The sequence below is a fragment of the Staurois parvus genome, unplaced genomic scaffold (genome assembly GCF_062004578.1).
Source record: "Staurois parvus isolate SC_StPar_1 unplaced genomic scaffold, SC_StPar_1.0 ptg000192l, whole genome shotgun sequence".
Taxonomy (NCBI): Eukaryota; Metazoa; Chordata; class Amphibia; order Anura; family Ranidae; genus Staurois; species Staurois parvus.
This window is the reverse complement of record NW_028317988.1, coordinates 4,784,101-4,808,556: the sequence shown is the minus strand read 5'-3', so window position 1 is coordinate 4,808,556 and position 24,456 is coordinate 4,784,101. Positions and strand designations below refer to the sequence as shown.

The window sequence follows — 24,456 nt, the reverse complement described above, 5'->3', positions numbered from 1 at the left end:
GGAGGGAGGGGGGGAGGAGAACTTCCTAGGTGATTCAACTGGAAGTGGGAACCGGTACATGGCAAAACCAGGTACCTCCCCCACAAAAAAAATGTGCCAAACATGTCGGAGGAGGAGATGAACTTCCCATTTTGGGTGAAGTTCCGCTTTACGTTTTTGATGTAGTAGGGAAGGGTTAGACTCAAGGACACAAGTTTTTTTTTTGCAGTATGTATCCCTTCTATAAAGAGTTATTGTACCACTGGGCTTGTCTTGGTGACCATTCTCACTGAAACAGAAAGTAATAGGAAATCCAAAAAGTTGTTATCTGAGAATTAGCTGAAAACAAATCATCCAATGGGGACAACTTTCTATGATGAGAATCTCAATCACTTTAGAGAAATTTCCCATTTAGAGAAATTTTCTGTTCCATCTCCAAGACAAGAAGTGAAGGAAAAATCTTCCCAGTTAGACAAAGACAACAAAAAATAATTTGATTGGGATTTTAACCATTCCTTACTGATTTAAAAATTAACGTTTTGGCTTTACATACATTTTAAATTTAATATGATTACTGTAAATTACATTTTTTAGAGTCAGGACTGAATAGTTTCACTCAAAAAATTCTTGAGGTCACTAGATGATTATAAATAGTATTCATTTCAGCATTGTGCTACAAGCCTATAAATATTTGGTCCGTGAAGAACCCAAGAGACTAAATGTCAAATATTGTTTGACTCTGGCAGTTGTTGCAATTGAGATGCTATCTGGCATTATGACCCTCAGGTTATACACCTCTGGTTTAGATAAGTTTATATGATACAGTGCTTTGTTTTGACTATCTTATTTTTTTCCCATTTAGAATGTATCTATTTTTGAGGAGAGGGCCCATGTTCTTTACATGTCCCTGGAGAAATTGAAATTCATCGATGATCCAGAAGTATTCCTAAGGCGGTCGGTCCTCATCAACAACTTGATGAAAAGGATTCATGGAGAGATCTTACTGCAGAACAACTGGTGTTTCTCGGCCTGCACTCTGGGATCAACGTCAGCACAGGAGTGGTTTGTGCCCCAGGACTGTCCCTACCGCAAACGCCTTCGGATTGCCAAGGATGACAGTAGCCTTCAGACATGTTGTTTTTACCAGGAATGTGGGAGCCATTATCTAAACATCCCTTTTACTGTTAATGCAAATGGAGGGCATGCCGCAGCATCTTCTCTATCCAGCAGTAATCTGTCCTTGCCAGGATGCTCTCACCACTTGGATTACAACTCATCAGATGTGGCCTCCTACAGGAACAGCACCCAGGGGCCTTCATGTGGGGGTTTTATGACTAATTCCCGACTTCCTCATAAGTTAAATTTGCACGAGGACGAAACAGCGGAGGAAAAACGGGGCCTTCTCAGCTTAAACTGCGACGGTGCAACTGGAGGCGGGGGTTTTGAACGTAGAGGTCGCATTTATGATTTTTTGGCAAATGGTTGCAGTGACAAGTCTAGCATAAGTGAACCGTGGAAAAAATCTCTGCGGAAGAAAGAGGTTTCCCCAGCCAATAAACTCTCCTGTAATAAAGGGAACAAAATGTGAGCACTGTCATTTTGTTTTGGAATTTCTGGTTTATTAATTTTTTTGATGTCACTCAGAAGTGAGGTTTCTGTTACGCAGTGGAAAAAAAAAAGTTTTTTGTAGCTTTATATGGTGATGAAAATCCCTATGTGCAAGGGATTTCTAATATGGAAAATAATGTCAGTGTTTTTATTTGTGTTTTAAAAACTTTTGAAATCTGTTAAAAACAGGTAAACAGTTATAATGTTGTTTTACGGTACGGCCCAGGTCAGGGCATATGAAATGAAGATGGTTTTCTAGTCTGATTCTGTGCCTCATTAAAGGAGGGTTTCCACTCTACACTGCAGGATTCATCAGACGTATACTATTTTTTAAGCTTTTTGCGGACATTTTGTAGCCATAAATGACCTGATAAAGGCAAGCAAAGTTTCTGATTTCAACCATTGTTTGCAATAATTTGGTTGTATGGGAGTGAAATTACCTTATTATTGCAAAAGAAGATTTTTGTCTTTCTGGATCCCTTGCTCTTCTATGGAGAAGAGTGAAACATCAGCGGTATCTGGAGAGCTTCGTATTTGCTCTTGAAACTGATTACATTCATGTGAAGACAGGCACCCACCCATTAATAAGCTATAGTTCAATTTGTTGCCTACAGGTACATTTTAGGGTACATTCTGAGCTTGTGTCTTCTAAAAGGAAGTTAGAAGAGGCAAGCTCTTAAGCAGGGATCAGCTTTTGTGGTAAAGTGGAAATCCCCTTTAAGGGTAAACCCACCCAAAACTGGTAACTCAGTTAAGATTCTTGGGGACCCAACAAGGAGATCCTGGTAGCCTTTGTTCATAGACAGAGCATTTTTCATTTGGTACCATGCTGAGGAATGTTGTTAGCTGTTTCCTCCACCATTCTTCTAGGGCAGCGTTTCTCAAGTTTTTTAACCTCAGAGAAACTCTTGAAATAATTTTCAGGTCTTGGGGGAATCCTTACTAAAACCAATTTAGTTGGGAGAATGCCACTTACATTGGAGGCCAGATGGAAGAACATCCGCCATAAAGACTGGTCAGATTGCTATCCTTACAGACGGCTAAAAAAATATACTGCCGCTGGCTCTGCCAAGTGGTGTTGGCCCTGGAACTATTCAGGAACCATCAGGAGAGAGGTCAGTCAACCACAGTTCAAGGAACTCCAGCGAACTCTGAAGGAACCTCAGGGTTCCACAAAACCTTGGTTGAGAATGGCTGTTCTAGGGTGTAAGAAGCAGGGGTTGGTCAACAACAAAAATGGGCAGAGTGAGAAAAAATTCTATGGGAGTTCTTTTTTTAGTGGCCAGAAGAGTTCTCAAGGACAAGTTCTCCTTACTGGCAGTATAGTTTTCAGTGGATGTTGGCAAGTTGATTACAGACTTCTTGTATCTCCCAAGGTCTCCAACATGAGATCTCTATTCCTCAGCTCTTAGCTCCACCACTTTCAATGGCTGTTGTGAGAGGGTCTTACTCTTGCTACTGAATTCTCTTGTTTTTTTACAAAATAAACAAAAAGCAACAAGAGTGGAACTACCTCTCTTAGTTTTGCCATGGTTGTGTTGGAGACAGGAGATATGAGTAGACGAGGATACAACTCATCTGCTATCATGTATAACTGTAAGTGGGCAAGGTACAAAAACCTCTGGCGTCTGCCTAAAACTGGGTAATCACTTTCAGGTGGATTTGCTCTTTAGGATTCGACAAGTTGTTTTTGCACGCAGGCCTGGATGCCTGAATAAACTCCCTAGATGTAGTGTAGGAGAGCCTAGTGTGACTATGGCACTTCTCACATTATGGTCGCCTCCAGTCATAAATAGGTTGTCTGGGGGCGTTAAACAAGCCTTTCCTAGGTGCATCTAAATCTCAAACTTTTGAGAGCTTTTTTTTTACATTTTAGAGCATTGCAAATGTATTTCTTCTCCACCTGTCTTTATGCTGTAGTGACTTTAATTTCATCAGTAATATTTGCATTAAAATAAATATTAAGATGGAACAGTGGTCCTTTATTTCAGCCTGTGATATTTAAAAGTGATGAATTAAGTAAAGATCAGAATTTGGGAAAGGTATTAATAAAAATAAGTAAAAGTTATCACAGTAAGCAACTGTATTAGAAAATACAAAGCTGCACTCATAGTATAAGCAACTCAAAAGTCAAGGTAAAATCTGATCTTACTGTTCTTTGGGTCCATTCCTGCATTTGGAAATCCGTTTTAAATAAACTCATTGATAAATACTATTAAAGCTGAACTCTGGGAAAAATAAAAGTCCTCTCTTACAGTGGGTCTGGAGATTGGTTAGAACTCTTGTCACTTTATGTTCCATCTCTATGTGCCCTGGTGAACGTTATCCTCAGGACTGAAATCGGTTGGAAAATCCCAACATTTTAGTTGCCACTGGAATCGGATAGGAGGAGGAATCTGCCAATAGGAAAGTGACTGTATAAAAAGGGGATTTCCCTCACTTTGGAGAGATTGTCTCTAACTTCTTGATTTATAAAAATCCTAAACATGAATTTTGACCACTTTGTAAGCTATCAGAAACTCTTTTAAAAAGTTTTAAATTTAGGTAAACGCTAAATCGGTGTTTTTTGACCTTTCCTTAGTCACGACACCCTTTAGGCCTCATGCACACTGGATGCTTTGGCCATCTCTTCTAGATGCCTTTCTTCCTGGCAATGGCGGTTTGGCAGAAAAACATCCGTTGTGTGTGAGACCTTAAAAGTATACAAAATCCCAATGTTCCCTGTCTAAAATGTAAAAAAACATGATGTTACATATCAGTGGGAAACCTGATGATGCACAGGACCACCTGGATAAAATTACTTCACATCAGAAGCCCCCTTCACATCAAAATTACCCCAGTAACATCTTTTATATCAGAGTCCTCATTTCTCATCAGATGGCCCATCATGTCAGTGGTCCCCCTATCACATCACAGTCTCCCCTTCACATCAGAGTCACCCCTTCATGACAGAGGCCCTTTATCACATTAGAATCCTCCCTATACATCAGAAGTCTCCCTATATATGACAGCCCCCCATCACATCATTGGCCCTCTATGGATGAGTCCCTCCATCAGAATTTTTGTCATCACATCAGAGTCCCCCCATCACAGAGCTTCCCAGTCAAAGAGGCCCCTCCCATCACACAGTCCTCCCTTCACAGAATTCACAAATCTCACATTTCCCCCTTAACATCAGAGTCCTACCTTGTGGCTCCTGCAGTGTGGTAGAGGACAGGAAGTGGAGGAGCTCTAGTGGATTCCATCTTGTCCTAAATGCTGAGAGTGGCATAGCAACTGCATGGCAACTGCCCTAGCGAAACACCTGCCATCATCATAGCAATGAATAAAGCTATGTGTCCTGGCGCTAGGGCAGCATTGGTTGTTTTGGTGCTAACAGCTGGCCTGCCCGTACCATTACAACGCATGACAAGTTAGTTCTATAGGGCAAACTCCATGCTCGTGGCACCCTAGGGAAACCCAAACGGCACCTTGGTTGAGAAAAACTGCTCTAAATGATTGGATAAATAAAAAAAATTGAATCATTCAATTGGGTAAGCAATATTAACGTATGAGGCAGGCAAACGCTTCTTTTTAAGCTTTGGGTAGTGAAAAAGAGATTAAACTAACGTCTGTTTTTTATTGTTATCTCCCAGCTGGAGAGATTTTCACTCTTTTAACCCTTCTTGTCTTTGTGACCATAGACGTTGAGTCAAGAAGAAAGCGTAAATCTCCCCAAGGCTAACAGCAGAAACAATCCTACAGTTGGTTTAACCTTTCCCAACTCTATGAAAAAGTGTATTGTGTCTGTGGCTTTAAAACAAATCTCACTCATCTCTCTTGTTGCTTTTCATATGAAGATCCCAAAAATCAGAAACTCATGTATACATTTCCAAACATAGGGAAGTTTAATCCATGGAATGCACAATAAATCTCCCAGCAAAAAATTCACCCTCAGTGAGGTGTTACACCCAAACATGCTTAAAGCAGAACTCAGGGCAAAAACGTCTTTACGTGTCCTTGTTGGTGATTTCCTACCTTCACTGAATAAGTCATCCAGCTTCTGGTTCACTCAGTGGTTGCTCTGAAATAGCCTATTCATTTTCAAATAAAACTGTTAATTCTCTTTGGTCTGCTGTTTGTAAGCCTGGTGGCTGCTATGCCTCCTATCCCCCCAGCCACTGGTCTTGGCACATCCCTTCTGTAGTTCTTCTCCAGGAAGCAGTGATGTAATTCAGCCCCACTTACAGTGGTGGGTGGACCGAGACTCTCAGAAACATTCAACATGTACAGGCCTAGTGTACACACCCACATTCAATGTAATTCCTAGAGGATCATGGGAACTGTAGTTTCCTTTTACTGCAGAGAGAGAGGAGAGGATATGATGTAATCCCTACTGTTACACCTCCTACTTGGCAGTGCAGATGCTGTTATCTATTGACTTCCTGAAATCCAGTTAGGCTTTTCCTTTAAATGGTAAGGAATTTCACAAATGTATCAACTGTTTAGTGTTTTGTGTAGGGTAGTGTACTAATGGGTGATTTTTTTCCCTATCCTGGAGTTTTCCTTTTATTGTTTATTTCTTCTTAGCTATACATACAGAGAGCGGGAATAAGCTCTCAGCAACAGCTGGCGGGCAGACTTTAAGCTGGACATTGTCCTCTTCTTTTTCTTGTGTTTAAAAACACTTTCTGTTTGTTTACATTAGAAGGCTGGTAGGCTGCCAAGATCTGCTCTCAAAGAAAAACACCCCTGTATTGTGAACTTTGCAAACCAATTTTGGCACAATGCTTTTAGACACAGAAATGAATGAGGCCTTATTTTAAAGTGATTTTAGTGGTTGTGCAAAATATGCAAATACTTAAGAGTACATGAACTGGATAAAAGGTTACTTTAAGGGCAACAGCTGTTTGTTTATACATCTGGAGCACAGTGGAGCTGCATGCAAGCTTTCTATGTTAGCCATTGGTGATGCAGTAGCTGCATGGACTTTCCCGCACACCAAACTTGACAGGCAAGCAGGGACACTGTCTAGGCTGGGCGAGACACTCACCATTGTGACTGTGTGTCATATGATGTCCTGTCAAAATGAGCCGCTCATGGGGCTGTGCAGCTGCACGATCTGTCACCTGCTGTGTCCACGGGACACAACCAATGACATATCACTACACTGGCCCGTTGCCAGTGTCATGTGACCGCTGTGACTAATCACAGCAGATCACATGACAGTTGTATACAATGGATGGCTTCCTTTCATGCCATCCATTGTATACCGTTATGTTGTTAGCTGTGACTGGTCAAGGCAGACACATGATACAGACAGGGCCAATCACAGCCTATCTGTATCATGTGATCAGCTTTGCCCAATCACAGTTAATCACAACAAAAGACTGAATGAATCAGTTTCATTCAGTAACAATGATTGCAAATATCAATGATATACATTGGTATCAGCAATGATAATGTGCTAAAAGAAAAAACAAATTCTGATCACTTGCCTAGAGTAGTTTACTGTTACTATGGTAACATTGTATTGCTTTGGTCACAGTGTGCTGAAAAAGAAAAAAAGAAAAGAAAAAAAAGAAAAAATGTAATAAAAAATTTTAAAAAAATAGAAACATTTGAAAAAAAAATGCAGATTCAAGTATCATTATTATTTTCACCAAAGCAGAATACATTTTGACCTAAATGTATGAAGAAATGTTATTTATTTGCAAAATTTTTGAACAGAAATGAAGAAAAGTGGGTTTTTTTTCAAAAGTTTCAGGTGTTTTTTGTTTTATTTAGCAAAAAAATTCAGTGGTGATTAAATACCACAAAAAGAAAGCTCCATTTGTGTGAAAAAAATGATAAAAATTTCATGTGGGTACAGTGTTGAATGACCGCGCAATTGTCATTCAAAGTGCGACAGTGGTGAAAGCTGAAAATTGGCCTGGGCAGGAAGAGGGTATAAGTGCCCGGTATTGAAGTGGTTAAAAAAAGTGTGAACAGTCCAATGTGCTAAAAGGGATTCTAACCTTTCCTAATGCTATGTGTTTTTTAGTACTGTCTTTGTCCCCATTGGAGATATTTCCATTGCAACATTCCTCATTGCCCTGCTAAATGGACTCATTGCCACATGCTTTACAGGGAACGTTTTAGCTTGCAGCAGCTGTGAACAGGTCCTAAGGCTTCCCTACTTTATTCAAAGCAAAAAGGTTTTCTATGGATCTCCACTCAGAATATTGGCATTCCTGGTTCAAACTGAAAATAAAAAAAAATTGGATTGTTCCTAGAAAACATACACACACTCCCTGTGAGTTCCGTTTTTTTTTTTTTAGGACAGGATCCTTTGACTTATAAGGAAGTGTTATATGTGATTATACGTAAACTTGCTCATGGAAAAAAAAAATCTGTGACTCTCCGCACACAAAGCCAGGCGAGTGTTATGTCCCTGCAGGATGTAAGTTTGCCTGGTGATGATTTGTGGTTTCACTCAACACACACAATTCTTTGTTGATGCCTGCCTGGAATCGGCTATTATATAAACCACACCATGGCTTTATATTTTCAACTTTCCTTTAAACTAACCAGACGCCCTTAGAGGCAATCGATGTACGCAATCTTAAAGGACCAGTCCATCCCCACAATAATAAGATATTTATAGCTGGTTGAGTCTAGAAAACAGTTACAATAAAGACTGAGACAACCTCATATATTTTGCAGTGAGCTTGCAGACCTCAAGCTCAGAGGTCTTACCATCGGGGCTGGTTCTTGCGGTAACGTGCAATAAAATGATGCTTTGTGTTCATTTTTATATGTGCAAACACACTCTTTTAACACGGGTTGAACATGGGTTCATTTTAATGTGCGTCAGTGCGTGTTTTTTGTGTGCTTGTATAAAAGGTTACAATAGAGTTCATTTAACCCTCAAAGTACTGAGAGACTTAATGTGTATGTAAACCCTAACAATGTACCTCTCTTATTTGCTCCCTTTTAGTCTGCTAAACATATATTCTATGGTATATCTGTTTGATAAGTGCAAAAAATCCCTGTTGATTTTGCCAGAAACCTTGTGCGCTGATAACTGTCTGAGAGGAGTTCTCGAGGTAAGAAGTGGCAAATATGAGGAAGAGGGTTTATAGAAATGAGATGAGAAAAGAGTCGAGGAGAGCTCTGTGTTCTTTGAAATTGATCAGAAATGGAAGAGGTGGGGCAGACAAGATTGTGCTTTGGAATTCAGGGCCCGAAATACAAGCAGGGAGTTTGTAGTAAGAACATGAGCAACACAATTGGTCAGGCTGCATCTCCTTCAGCAAGGTCTGTGGGACAAGTTTATAGTCTTGTGCATCTGTATTCCTGGACAGTCAGGTATGACAGTTTGCAACGTCCAAAGACAGACATTTTACTGAAGATATTTCAGATTTCCACTCTAAACAGATGCTCCTTGATTTCGAGGGACTGTCCCTGATTTGGAACAAAAACCCTCTGTCCCTCTTTCCTCCTCATTTGTCCCTCATTTTGGTCTGGTCTATATAGTTGTACATAAAATGAACTATTTTTCTTTCAAAAAGTGTTTCCCAATTCATCAGGAAGGAATTGTTTTCCCTGCAGGAGCAAACTGGATCATGCTTTGCTGGGTTTTTTTTTGCCTCCCTCTGGATAAACTGTGGGTATAGGATTATAACTTTTTTTTTTTGTAATAGTTGAACTGGATGGACTTTTGTCTTTTTTTCAGCCAGACTAACTAAGCAAGTGCTAAACCTTTCATGCAGTTTCTAAATTGCTGCATTTGTAAACTTCCAAAGCAAGTGTAAAGGAATACTAATGGTTAAAAAAAAGCACTGAGTTTAACTAATCTAAGATTAATTAAGATGTGGTCAGGGTCAGGTTTCAGTCAAAAGTGCAACTTTAGAGCAACCAAAAGAGGAATGTATTGCTCAGGCTGTAAAATTGAATACATAAGTCACAAAATCCATCTCACTACTCCTGTTTCTTGCCTTGTAACAAGATTGCTAAATAACCCCCCCCCCCCCCCCGCCGAACAGTGTGTTGATATCAAAAAGTTAGGTAGGAGCACAATGTATTTCTGGCACATGATCAGTTATTCTCCTGTACTTGGCAGCTTGTTGAAAGAGATAACACATGAATATATTGAAAAGTTATCAGAAATATGTTTTTTTCGGTATTCGACTCATTAAAGAATATATAAACTCAGAAAATCTGATATAGGCTGTAACATGTAAAAGCCATTTTCAGTATTTATATATGTGTGGATTTCCTAACATACTGTGATAACAGGTGATCCCACCATAAGGGTCCTTGTACAGGAACTTCCTGTTATATGTTGACAATGCTCTATTCCTGCCTCCCAGCTGAATTGTCACCCTGTGTTCTTGAAACTGTCCTGAGAAATGCCATGCAACCCCCATTGACAATTGTCACGGCCCCTCACTTTGTAAAATTTTCTCTTTTTATTTCCAATTGTGTCTCCAGGACAGAGTGAAGGCAAATCTCCCAAAGGGGCACAGACAGCAAAAACAAAAAACCCAAAACAAAAACACAGGAGCTTAACCATACCCCACTTCACTTTAACAGAAAAAAAAATCTGCTTTAGGGTTAAAATAAATAGTCCAAATATGGGGATCTGTGTGATGAAACACGCCATTCACCAATTAATTCATTTAATATGAGATTACCAGTTGACCTTCTGGTTTGTGAAGGTAGCTGAAGGACCCAAAGGTGAGGGACACATATACAGGAGAGGACATAAGGTTGAGTGGTGAGTCACCTGTGCTTAGTAACATGGGTTTGTGTGGGAGCGTCTTCACAAACTCAGCAGTAAGGAATTTACTGTTATTCTGATGGCTTTAACATTTCAGAGCAGCCCCTTCAAAATTAGGGAATGGGAAAACTTAGCAGTTGTCCTCTTTCCCTCTATATAATCCCAGCACTGCTTTCAATAATCTTGTGTAGATACAATATATGAACAAACGTTTGTGAACAACTGACCATCAGAGCTTGTTGGACATCCCATTCCAAAAAGGAATCCTGGAAATTCCTGGAAACCTCTGCTCATTCACCCTCAACCTTCCAAAAGTGTTTTTGATCAATTCATGTGAAACATGCTTAATAGATAAGAGATAATATGCTAAGATCCTTGCTCACAACTCTTCATGTAAAGCAAGCTCAATAACATGAGTTTACCACTTTGATCAGTTAATTTCTGACTTCATTTTGTCTTCATTTTTACAATATGGAGTTACCCACCACTGCCACTGCTGAAAACTGTCACAGTCTGGAGTCAGGCTCGGAGGCCAGTAGTTATAGCAGTGGTGAGGCACCCACCAACCAACTGGATAAGTATAGAAACAGGTCACTCTGGCAGGTAACGTGAGCTCTGCTGAGGTGCAGAGTCTAAGTGCTAGCTGGTGTTCACCACAGCTTCTGATAGAGGACATGGGTTTTGCTGCATGTTAGTACCAGGTCTTGGTCCTCACGATCACCCCACCAGGAGGTGAGCAAGCTGGAGTTCAGTAGCAGATTAAACAGGTAGGGATAAGCAGAAGCATAGTCAGTAAACAAGCCAAAGGTCAGAAATGAATGGTTGCAGGTTGGGATTAAGCAGAAGCGTAGTCGAGGAACAAGCCAAGGGTTGGTAATGAGACAGATGGCAGGAGGAGTGACAAGAGCTGACGGGAGCACAATAATATGGCAAACAATTAGTGCAGAGGCAAAGTCTAAATCTGAAGGTTCATGAGGGAGCAAAGTATTCAATGTTCACGGCAAACAAGGTTCAAGGCAGGATCATTCAAGGAATTCTCCAAGGGCTGTCCAGTATTCCAGGTGGCTCAGCACAAAGACTTTCTGCCAGACGCTGCAGAGGTCCTGGGTTCAGACCCAGGCCCTGACAAAGACTTTCCATAATAAGTCTTTTCTGTGAGAATTTGTGCCCATTTAGCCAAAATAGCATTTGTGAGGGTGTGTTATGATGTTGGGCTCAAAATTGTTCATCGTAGAGGTGTATAGAATGGTTGAGGTTAATGTCACTCAAGTTCCTCCTCATCAAACCATGTCTTGATGGATCTGTACCCACCTTGGAAAGACCTAAACCCAATCATCTGGAGGGTTGTCCACATATAGTGTACATAGAAGGTCCACTTTGTCAATATCTCCATCCACTCTGGAACCACATCTCACTATTTATTTATCAGAGTGAGTTGTTTTTACGTTTCTATAGAGAAAGTTTACGAGTGTCTTAAAGATTTCTAAGAGAATAAAAACAAGAGGAAAGAAACAAAAAGTAATTACCATAAATTGCTCCAAGTGCATTAAACAAAAAGTGCTTTTATCAAAGCAGCTATCACACATAGTGCCAGGAAATGTAGCCCCTGAGTGACAGGGAAGGATTATACATCCATTAAGTAAACTGGGTGGATCTTTTTATTTTTTCTTTCCGACTTGCCTCTCCTTTTATCTTTTCGCTATGTCTAATGCACTCTTGCAGTTTTTGAATTCTGAAAGAAAAAAAAAAAAGGTATTGAAAGAACAACATAATGGTGTCTAATAAACAGGCGCTCTCAAGGTCGCTATGGCAACTGGCTGTTGCTGGAGATATTTTATATAATGAGGGACTTGAGACAAGGGGCGCACTTTCTGTCACAAAACAAAAAAAGTCAATTTAATTTTATTTTAACCCATAGCCTACCCTGGAGGGTATAGTGTTAATCTTTTATTTGATTACAAATCCATCACAAAAGCATTTTAAGGTGATGGTATGCTTTCTATACAAAAAGGAAACTTGTGCTGGAAGAACTATGTGGGCTACCCATGCTGACGTCCTTCTGAAAATCAATAAAAAATGCAACACAGTACTATAAACTCAAATACGGTGCTAATAATATAGTGAAAACAAAAATGGTGCTTCATGACAATACAGTATGTGCTACATCAAATGTATATCAACACAAACATATAAATACCCATAAAACTGCATATACCAGTGCTAAAATGAATTCCAATACCAAATTAAACGTTCTAAATAGTGATCTGTCCCTTTTAAACTCAAAGTCACGTGATGTGTCCCTCCACACAGTTTCATAGGAAAACATGCACAGCTGAGGCTGTCAATCACCTGCTGTGTGCTGGAGGTATTGGTGCGAAGCCGTCTCCTGGGATTGTCTGGTATCGGCATAGAATTGACAGCACAGAAATGACTCATACAGAGGAAGGAGACAGCTTTGGACAGAGGCAAGTACACAGTATAGAAGGATGTCCTTTGTTCAGTTTCCATTCCAGCAGTTGCAACCCCTTTAAATGTTTGGAATAAAACTTCATTTTTGACTCTAATGCTTTGTTGTGGCTTTTTAGACTTAAATATTACTTGTCCATATGACTGACCGTGCAGATTTATAAGGCAGGTTTAGCACAGGTTTACACACTTGTCACAAACACAAGTGTAGTCCTTTTTCAGTCAAATACTGCAAACATCCAGTGACTGCTTCTGCGGCACAGACACACATTCCGCTCTTAGTTAAGGATTTTGTGACTCTTATGAACATAGAACTGGTCTAACATTTAACTCGGAGAAAATCAAACCAGCTCTTTTGCGGGGAAGCATAGTGCAAATCTGCATCTCTTTGTAGATGGTTTAAGCTGTGTAATCAAGTAATTACTGTAATTAATGAACAAATTAGGATATTAAAAGGTTTTTTTTTTAGCTACAACATAAATAAGATTAGCACGATGTAGTGTTTTGCTAATTTGCTATACCATCTAGTCTGTTGCCTGAAGTACGTATTAAAGGGACACTACAGGTAAAATAATACTAGTTTGCATTTAAATCTGAACTCCAAGCAGACAGATAACTACACAGATTAAAGTGCAATTAAACAATATCCTTTTTTTTCCGAAAAATAACCCATAGACATGCACTTACTAAAGAGGATCCTCTGTCGCGTTTTGAAAAATTAAAGGTCAGCAGCTACAAAAACTGTTGACTTTTAGGCTCCATTCACACTTGTCCTACTCCAAAGTTGCGTGACTTTGAAGTGCAATTTTGGTGCAACTTTGGATGGGTGGGACTTGGATGTGACTTGTCCCTCTGCAAAGTCGGACCCATGCAACTTTTGAGGGTTCATTTTGAAGTCTATGGCCCTCAAGTTGAATGAAAGTCAGACCAAAGCAGTGCATGTACTACTCTGAAGTGTCTGCAACTTTAACCTCCCTGGCGGTATTCCCGAGTGTAGCTCAGGGTAAAGTTTCAGCACCACAAGTGGTAACACCGAGCTACACTCGGGAATACCATGCAACGCTGCTCCGGGATCTCTTCTGCACTTACCTTGTCCTTCGCTCCTGCGATGTCCCCCCTGCAGTGTCCCCGGCAATGTCCTCCAGCGGATGCCGGCATCTGTCTTCCGGCTCTGTTCCCTACGACATCGGGACATACGGGGGACGGAACCGGCGGGAAATTTAAAAATGTGAAAAAGTGACATTCACTAAATACACTAAAATCACATAGTATTACATTACTGTATCAAACCATTTCACATACATTTTGTCCCGAGTGCTTTGTCCTGTGCCCTGCCTGCATTTTACTGTTCTTTCTGCCTGGAAACTGAGAAACGTCCATGACGTCCAAAAAGTGTCCCTTTAGGTCAAAAGCGGTTTTAGACCGGCTAGAGAACAGTGATAGTAAATTAGAACCACTTGCAGAATTGAGTGATAATGATTTGTGGGGGAAATTCGTCATCAGACACAGAAAACGATTTTGCGACTTTGCTCAGTGTTGTGCGAACTTGGTGCTATATTTCAAATTTCAGTGTTTTTGGTTTGATTATATTATATTATTGAATTAAATTTATTATTATTATATTACTATTTTTATGATTATTTATTAAATTATAATTTATGATTTCGTGTTTCAAATTTTATCATACCCGGGATGTTTACTAGACTCTTGTTCGGACAGATTTCAGTGAGTTATTCCTAAAAATTACAGGCCATGCAAAAAAATGTACCGCTTTGAGCACAGAAATATTGACATAATCAGACCGCTAGGGAGGCTACGTCACACATATATAAACAATTATCATTGGAAACATGGGGTACAACTTGTCATGTCACTTCGGTGTCCAAAGTCTCATGGCAAGTCGCACAAGGGTGAATGGGGTCCTAATAATTAGCCACTCAGCTGTCCCACAATCTGTGCTCACCCAAGCCAGTTTCTTCTCCAGTCCTCGGTCCCCGGCATATTACTGTGGGCAGCTGGCTTGGAATGCTTGTGGTCTCACAGCCAGCTGCCCACTGCGCATGCGCGAGCTGCACTACACTTTGTGAATGGTCCCACAGTCTTCTGAAATCTGTGACATGTCCCAGAGGAGGGGGGGGGGGGGAGAATACCTAGGTGAGTATACTGCGTTATTTTTTTTGTTATGTCCATGCTTCTCTTTTAAAGGAATTCTGTGAACACAGCATACCCTTTCATTTCCTAACATAAGCATGGTAATAACAATACAAACAATGGTTATATTGGACAATCTAGTAAGAGTTGCTTGAAAAATCTTCTTTCATGTTGTGAGATCTGCCTGTCTCCTGGACATCTCTTTCCGCAACATCCTGGATTCCCAGCATGCTTTGCAGTTTCTCCTCCGCAATTACTTTCAATTTCTAAGGACTATATATCCCATGGTACATTGCTGCCTGCAAGCACTGATTCTTGTACTGACTCCCTCTCCTGAAACTCCTCCTCTCAGCACCTCTGTAGATCAGATGGCGGGCTCTGTGAAATGTGTGACACAGCAGTGCCTACTCACAGGACGTAGTGACTACGTGTCACAAAATGCCACAGAAGGAAGTTTGGGTCAAGGCCAGGGTCAAAGGTCAAGGTCAAATGGTCAGGGTCAAAGGTCAGGATTTAAAAACAAATTGGTGTCAGTGTCAGTTTGTTTGAAGTAAAAAAAAAACAAAATGCGCACTATTGTTTCTGGTCTGTACTACGGGTACAAACAACAAATAACATACACATATATGGTATCGCTGCGATTGTCAAGAGCTGGAAAATTTATTTGGGTTTGTTCTTTGGTGGTAGGTTATGGTAGTAACAAGAAACACACAGCTAAATTAAAAAAAAAACATTTTTTTTACTATTTTGGGCCAATTTTCCTTTGATAATAAAAAAAATCAGGAGATATCCATTACCAATTACCACCAAATGAAAGCCCAATTTGTCCTGAAAAAAACAAGGTATAATTCACCTGGATGTACAAAGTAGTTGTGATGATAGGAACGGTTTTACTAACACATGTCAATGTTGCAAAATTGTGCTTAGACATTAAGATTTGTTTTACTCTTAGACATGAGGGGGTTAAGCAGGAGCAGAACGAAGTCCAAGTCATACACAGGTAAGCAGGTACAGCGGATCAGGTCACAGGACACAGGAACAAGCTGAAGACCATTCTGCAACTGCTCATAATGACAGACCAGTTTAAATAGGCCATCGGGCACCGAGCGTGCACTCTAATTGGAATGTGCATGAGTCCATTTGCATGAGCGCACGATGAACTGGAACAACACATCTTTTGCTTCTTTGCTTATAAGTATGAGCATACGAGCAATGCATACGAATATGAGCATAAGTCTGTACTGGTTTTCTGGTGCTAGGAATTCGGTTTCCCTTACATTCAGTTTGAAAATGTATAGAGCGCTTCTGATTTATTCACTGTTTAGTGCAGCTGAGGCTGCAGAGAAAGGGACTGGGGAGTCTGCCCATAGTCCCTTTCTCTGTCTCAAAAGGAGACATCATGAGGTTTATTTACTAAAGCTGGAGAGTCCAAAATCAGACTCCCTTCTGCATAGAAACCAATCAGCTTCCAGGTTTCATTGCCAAAGCTTCATTGAATAAGCTGAGGTTAGCAGCTGATTGGTTTCTATGCAGAAGGGAGTCTGATTTTGGACTCTCCAGCTTTAGTAAATAAACCCCCAGGGGTCTGTTTAGACCCCTGATATTTTACCAAAGACAGGGCTGATAACAATTTTTAAAAAATAATAAAAATGTGAAAAAATGAAAAATAAACTACTGATACCAGCCACTTCTCTACTGAAACCAACCTCTGCCCTACTGACACTGTGTTCTTTGGGGGCGGAGGGGGGGGTACAACCCACCCCAAGTCTTTACCCCGGGTGAAAGAATGTCTACGTTTGTCACTGGACACACTTTCATGTTTACTTTTTATTTTACCACGATCCCAGGATAGCTATTTATTGAAATAGGTGTCATTTTCCTTTAACAACTGTTTGCAGTGTGTAGCTGACAGGACTTCATGTGGCTAGCGTACCATTTCCCTGTGATAAAACAAACTCAAATTGCAAAAACATTAAAGAGGGTAATGGAACCATGCACAGGGTGTCTAGGGATAACTTCAATCTGTTTCAAGAGACAATTTAGAGCACTAAGCTCCGTGCAGCTGTTGGTGAGTATATTCAAACGCAATTTCTTCACTGCTGTCCAATCACACACCTCTACAGCTAATAACAACTTTTAGATATATTTTGAAGCTATGTAACATTAGGCATGAAACTCATTTCCTGCCCCAAATTATAATCTAATTGGTAACAATAAAAAAAGGCAGAACAGATAATTGGTGCCTGGAGAAACGAAAAGATATTGCAATCGCAAAAGGTTGGCATGGAAATAGAAACTGTGATGTGTTTATCCCTTTGTATTTCATGACAATGATCCCTACTGAATATGGAAAGTCTTATTATTTTGTTTGCATAATGCATTGCTCCTTGCAGGGGGTCGTTTTTGTCAGCTAGTATCTGTCATGGCACTGAGATGGCCTGAGAAATGAAAATGTCACTAATTTTCTCCAAGAATAAGGGAGGAAATGATAGTAACAAAAAAAGTATAAAAAAGCTTCACTCTTGTTGAAGTGATGGACATGTGATGGGCTTGTAGCGTTGGACTAACCACCAAGAGACTCCAGAAGACAAACCTTTCATTTCACAAGGGCTCAGCTAACCTACTTTGAATTAGTAATTCCTGCGCTTAACAGCCAGTGCCCTTGTGGACCCTGTAAGGTGCTACATGCCTATGGCCATTCTCTAATGCAGTGTTTCTCAACCTTTTTTCATTCAAGGCACCCTTTAAAATTACGGACAGTCCCAAGGCACCCTTTCAAAATATGGAGAGTCTTGAGGCACCCCATTCTAAAATGTGAAAAACTATTCTAATAGTTTTATATAACGCAGCAACATCCACACATGTAGGACACCCAACATTAAAAGTGAATTCTTCCAAAGCACACTGGTACTGAGTAGTATTCCAATGTTTATCTATCCCTCAGTTTTTATCCATCACTGAGTTAATGTGACCCCAGCACTGATGGAGAGGGGCAGGGGAGGGTCAATCTAGGATGCTGTGCAGGCAGCTGATATCCTCCTTATTAGCTTATGATGTCATTGGTTGTCAGGATGCCGGCGGCTAGAAGGTTGTAATGGTGCACAATGAAAATATGTGGCTTTGTGTAACTAAAAGGAAAGCTTGTTCAACCTGCTGGATTGTATAACACGTTTTGGGCAATTTGTAGACTTTTTGCCAAGGCACCCCTGAAAAAACCTCTAGGCACCCCAGGGTGCCTGGGCACCTTGGTTGAGGAAGGCTGCTCTAATTATCTTCAGCCAGCCTGTGAGGATCCAGTGTGCTTCCTCCCACCAACTGCAACTTGCTATTGGACATTGAGACCACAAATCATAGGTATAGACCAGGGGCGGACTGATCATTTGGAAACTCGGGCAGTGCCCGAGGGCCCAGGGTCAGTAGGGGGCCCCATGAGATGCCCCTGGTACCTTTTTCATAGGCTTTTTTGAGTTTGGGCAAGGACACAGGGGCCCCATGATCCCCTTTTGCCAGGGGGCCCCATAAGTTGTCAGTCTGCCCCTGGTATAGACCAATAGCAAGGCGAGAGGACAGATCACAGCTCGGATATACTTCTTGAAAGCTCTAGATCACAGGACACTCCAGCATGTAGAGGTATCTAGAGGTAAGTCTTGTAGGCTATGCATGTGATGTATATTCTGGGACTGAATGAGAAAAAATGTTAAGAAAATATAAATCTATCTAGCAGATGTTTAGATTAACAAAACACAAATTGTCTTTATCCATCACGATAACCCTTACAAGATGGATTTGATATGGATCTCCCAGGCCAGATCACTTCTAGGAAGAAATACAAATAAATTTATAGAGACAGTTTCTTGTCCAGCTGCGTTCACTCCAGCAGGAAGAAGACACAAGAGGAAAGGCCAAACACAGGCTTAGCCAGGAAGTCAGTGCAAAAGGCAATGGTAATGTGCCATAACCCAACAGGATTTTAAGTTACTGCAGTCAGATGAGTAAATAATAACATCTGGTTGGCTGAGCTATGGGATGCTGCATCAGTTGTTTTCCTCAATATAAAAGAAGATTTGAATATGACTATGTAGGCCCAAACTGAGGCTTGACGTCCACTCACCAGGCTACAAAGCAAAAGAGCATGCAGACCTAATGATGAAAGGCACACTGCATAAAGACAGAATTGCATTTGACATTCTAGCTGCATTTATATGACATTGGACACATGGAAAATACAATGTTCCAACTTATATTTTCAATGTGAGTACCTATAGTGCATCCAGAAAGTATTCACAGCGCTTAACTTTTGCCACATTTTGTTATGTTACAGCCTTATTCCAAAATGGATTAAATTCATTTTTTTCCTCAACATTCTACAAACAATACCCCATAATGACAACTTGAAAGAAGTTCATTTTGAAATCATTTTGACATCACCACGTACCCGACTTCTAGAACGGCGAGTATTAACAGTGTGTGCAGACACACTGACGAGGCTGGTCACATCCACACGCAGCAGATCTTATACACCACAAAGCGCAAATTGTTTTTAAAGATGTGAGTGCATTATGGGCACATAATAAATTTCATTTTTAAACCAAGGATAAGGCACTATCTATTTCTCTTTTTTTTCCCTGGTACTAGCGAGGATTAATAGGGAGATGGATTGAGCAATCTGAGGAGGAGGAGTTTCACATCTTCATACAACTAACAGCAGCACACTCAGGAACACAGAAGAAAGTAATCAACTCATCATATCCTAAAGGATCACATTATAGCTCCATTCCTATAAAGCCAGGTATATCCATCAACAGGCTGTTTGGAAGGTGAGAGCGTACTAAAAATATCATCTTTATAAATATCACACAGAGCTTTTCCACTAAACAGGAATTAATCAATTGGACTTTATATACGAATTGCTGGACTTTTATTTAATTTATATATTGTTTGGACACTTACCGTATATTATCTAATTATTTTATTTATTTTATTAATTTCTATGATTGATTTATACTTTCATGATTTTTTCACTCATATTCACATTTGGTATCACTATTTCTATATGAAGCTTAATTGATATTATTTTGGATCATGTATGATAATTAATTGGTGTTCATTGTTAGGCACAAGGTATAAATTCCAATACAAATTATAAATACATACCACACAGGTATATATTCTTTTACAGGGCGCGGCACCCTATTTCAAATTGAGTTACCTTACTACACATATATATGAGGATGTAAAAGGGAGCCTGCTAACCAGTTTTTTAATAGTTTTATAATCTAAAGTGTATACTCCAGTGGCTCACAGGTAATTTTATATACTAATTTGTACCCCATAATGACAACTTGAAAGAAGTTCATTTTGAAATCTTTGCAATTTGTTAAAAATAAAAAACGAAAAAAATCACATGTACATAAGTATTCACAGCATTTGCTCAATACTTTGTTGAAGCAACTTTAGCACCAATTACAGCCCCAAGTCGTTTTGAGTTCCTTCTGCAGGAAGTGGCTGTGAAATGAATGAGGTGGTACCTTCATATATCACACATGAAGCATGCAGACTCTCCAACCCTTTATTAATGCAGCATACGATGTCATTGCATACAGTTTGATGACTTCTTTGATTCATTGTTGGTTATGCTTTTCCGAGGCATTGTCATCCCTGTGTTTCCATTCAGTAAATATAAGACTGGACAACCAGGAAGACTGTCAAGGCTGGCAGAAGATGCATATATGACCACAAATTAGATTGCTGCCCTTCCCCTTCTAATCTCCTAGTAAGATAAAAGTTTTAGAGGACTCTGTGGGCATCACTAAGGGATTGCACACACAAAAATAAGGTCACTTTTTATTTCATCCGTGTATGTCAAACTGACAAATACACAAGCAGCACCCCATCCCCGCATGCCAAGGTTCTAGGTATAATCCTGGACTCTGAACAATCTTTTTCAGCCCCACATCCAATCACTGTCCAAAGCTTACTGCCTCAATGTCCGCAACATCTCCAAGATACGCCCCTTCCTAACCAATGACACTACAAAGCTTCTAACTCACTCCCTGGTCATCTCTCACCTTGACTACTGCAACTGCCTCCTCACTTGCTTACTTTTTCATAGGCTATCCCCCCTTCAGTCCATCATGAATGCTGCTGTAAGGCTCATCCACCTTATCAACCGTTCAGTGTCTGCCACCCTTCTTTGCCAATCCCTCCACTGGCTTCCGCTCATCCAACAAATAAATTCAAGATACTTACAACAACTTATAAAGCCATCCTCAACTCAGCCCCCAGCTACATCAGTAACCTGGTCTCAAAATACCAACCAAATAGTTCTCTTCGTTCCTCCCAAGACCTCCTGTTCTCTAGCTCCCTTGTACCCTCATCTCATGCTTGCCTCCAGGACTTCTCCAGAGCTTCTCCTATCCTCTGAAACTTCCTACTCCAATCTGTCCGGCTATCTCCTACTGTCCACTTTTAGACGATCCCTGAAAACTCATGTCTTCAGAGAAGCCTATTCTGCCCCCTCCTAACAACTGTACATGTTTATTCCCCATCAGCCCATACCCCTCAGTTATTACCTTTTGTATCTCTTGACCCTCCCTCTTAGATAGTATGCTCTCACGAGCAGGGTTCTCTGATCCCCCTTATGTTGTAAAGTGCTGTGTAAGCTGCATCAATCCTGTATAATAATAATAATAAGAAGAAGAATGATGTGCTAGTGATTACAGAGTTGCATTAATGTGTGTCTTTTATATTTGTCCAGAGTTAAGCTTTAATAGCTTTTTAATTATCATACTAGTTAGCTAATATGGCTTTTATATATTGGCCTACAGTTAGTGTTTAAATGTCCTGCAGAACCGTCAACATCCCATCTGTTATATTGATGTATTTCACTGACACTCTGACCAAATGTCTCCTCCCCTGATATTCTGATGAGCTAATTCTCCCCAAATTAGCATTATAGATCTCAGTGTCTCAAGGGCTTCCCAGCTGGAGGGGTGAAGAGTCCAAGGGCTGTACACAAGAGGAAAATAAGAAGGACTGGAGCGTGCCAAATCTTATCGTCTGGAGGATGAGTTGCATCTTGTCCAGATCGCCACACCTAGTAAATTAAGAAGAAATTGTTTGCATGCAATACTGGAATTTAAAGGGTGTGACCTTTTTTTTTTCTTCCCGCAGACAGTGGGAATGCACAGAGGCGCTGCCCTATTTTCAGAAATCATCAGGCCATTGTTTGGCTCCGGCTATTGAGTGGGCCAAAGGTATGTCACTACATGCTTGCTCTTGTATTGAAATAACATTCGTTCAAGGATGAAAAACAAAACTGTAATATGTCCTCAGGCTCATTCAAAGTGAACCTATTTCCAGGCAAAAAAAAAAAACATTTAGCTATACCTTTCTTTCTTTAAAAGCAACTTCTGCATATCCTAGGGACCTCGATGAACCTAATATTCAAACCTCAAATTGCAGCTGTTCAGTTGAGTCATGAGTTGACTGAATTAAAATATCCAAGCAAGAATCTCACTAGAAGTCACACTCATAGGCTGTTGAAATTTGAAGTCCCTGGGCTATATTGGAGCAGGCTTTTGAAAAAAAAAACCCCAAAGATATGGCCAACTCATTTTATCTGGAGACAGGACTACTTTAAGCCAACCTAAATTATTCTGCTCCCTAATCATACCCAATAAAGTCCTTTCAAATACTGTAGGCTTATCTTGAAGCCATGGAATGGGACAGAAGCACTGATTGCTTGCTTTGGCAGAAGCTGCAGGTATGTCCCGGAAACTTCAGCTCGCAGGCATCCAGAGCAATGCCTACTTACTGTACTGTGCCTTTGGAGAGGCAGCCTTGCCACCCTAAGCTGTTCTCCTGATTTGGACCCTCCTTCTGTCCTTATCCCCATTACATAGAGAGGTGGGGTGTGTAGTTCAGAGAAGATAGCTTAGAAAGCTGATAACATAGTTGGAGATATAAGCTCAGTACTCAGTACACAGGTAGTTACAAGGATACTGGATTTCTAGCAAGATCAATAAGATTTTTTCTGAACTTGCATAAAATGTACCTAACCTGGTTCTTGGGTTTAGACACACATTAATAAAGAAGTTACATTTCCTCTTCAGTCATCTAATTATAATTATTATTGTCATCTCAAAGATAAACTGCATACAGAGATAATCAGATTTTTCTCTATTGAGTAGCCCGCAGGAACAAAGTGACACGTTTTGTGCTAAGGCACAGCACTTCCTCAAAGAACAACCAATAATGTGCAAGCGAAATACCATTTTCTTACATCCCTCTGCACATAATTGGGTAGTTAAAGATTTAGTGGGCCAAGTAAACATTCTACTTCTTCAGTAAATAAAATGGCTAAAATGTGTCATATCTTACCGTATGATGTTTTGCTGCAGGTTTGAGCAAATTCAGTTACTTTCCAGTGTGGAAGCGCATGTCTTAGCATGTCGACTTGGTTTTCTGCTGCAGAACGATTGCTGGCTGCTGGTGATAATCTTTGTGCTCAGATCTGAATCCCCATTCCCCACTAACATTTTAATTATTCTTATAGCTGCCAAAATGTTGCAGTCAGTTTACAGTTTTACTGATACATTACCAAAGTAAGATTAAGGGACCCATATGACACAGATGCTTCTACTCAGCCGTGCAATGGCGAAGCCGGGAAGAATATCCACTGACCATACTGAAATACCTATTCCAAGCTGATTCAATTTGGTTTGATTACTGAGTGTATTTTAAGCTGGTGTTTTTTTATCAAGATTTTAAAGTAAAGCTTCACTTACAAACTCGCCCCACCAAATACAAATGGCTTGAAAAAGCCATTGAAAACAAATTTTGTACTTTATTTAAAAAAACTTACCTTGGTACAGCATGCACAACTTCTGGGAGGTGTGGGTGAAGTCACCATGCCTCACAGTTGCCTTCTGGGGAGCTGGGTCCATATGATGAGGATGCTTGTTCTTGAAATTCTGTAAGAATGTGCTCCAGTCTATTATAGAAACCTATTCTTGCATGATTTTGATGCCCAATTCTCCTGAGAGGCGCTCCGGGGTCACTCCCACCTCCTAGAAATGTTGGAAGCCAGTTCGTAAATCCCAACTCTCTGGTTTGACTAGGGCCAAGCAGATGCATTTGGTTCCTAGCAGCCTCATGTTGCACATACATAACTAGTGTCCATAGACTGTAATAAGAATGCATGTAGCTAACATTACTTGTTACCCCCACATTTCAGAGGTATCAATTCGATATTTCAATGTAATCTTTTTCAATTTTCAATTGTTCTTTTTTTAGATTCAAGGAATAAAATACATTTCTATTTTCAGTGTGGTTTTGGGTTTTTTTATAATCAAACACATTAAATTTTATTGGTACAAGAAAAAATATTTTAACAGGAAACTGCACAATCTGACCAAACATTTGTGGCCATCTGATAATCACCCTATACTATATGTCCACATTTATGTGATCACCCCTCCAAATGATTCGGGTGTCTCCAGAGAATG

General features: G+C 40.2%; 1 protein-coding gene and 1 long non-coding RNA gene across 4 annotated transcripts in view; one reads left to right on the top strand and one right to left on the bottom strand.

The window, feature by feature from the left end:
* Nucleotides 1-3,559, top strand: part of SERTAD4 (SERTA domain containing 4) — a 96,283-nt gene extending 92,724 nt beyond the window's left edge. For all 3 annotated transcript variants that reach the window (XM_089677810.1, XM_089677812.1, XM_089677811.1), the window contains exon 4: nucleotides 842-3,559. In XM_089677810.1, the coding sequence (XP_089533936.1) occupies nucleotides 842-1,567 (726 nt within the window). In that variant the 3' untranslated portion in view covers nucleotides 1,568-3,559. The remainder of the gene's footprint in view (nucleotides 1-841) is intronic.
* An 8,313-nt stretch (nucleotides 3,560-11,872) lies between these two features.
* LOC149461775 (uncharacterized) lies at nucleotides 11,873-23,918 on the bottom strand. Its single transcript, XR_016312772.1, has 2 exons — nucleotides 23,814-23,918; nucleotides 11,873-12,062 (listed from the first exon to the last, which is right to left on the bottom strand). It is a non-coding gene; the product is annotated as an uncharacterized LOC149461775 (long non-coding RNA).
* Nucleotides 23,919-24,456: the final 538 nt, after the last annotated feature.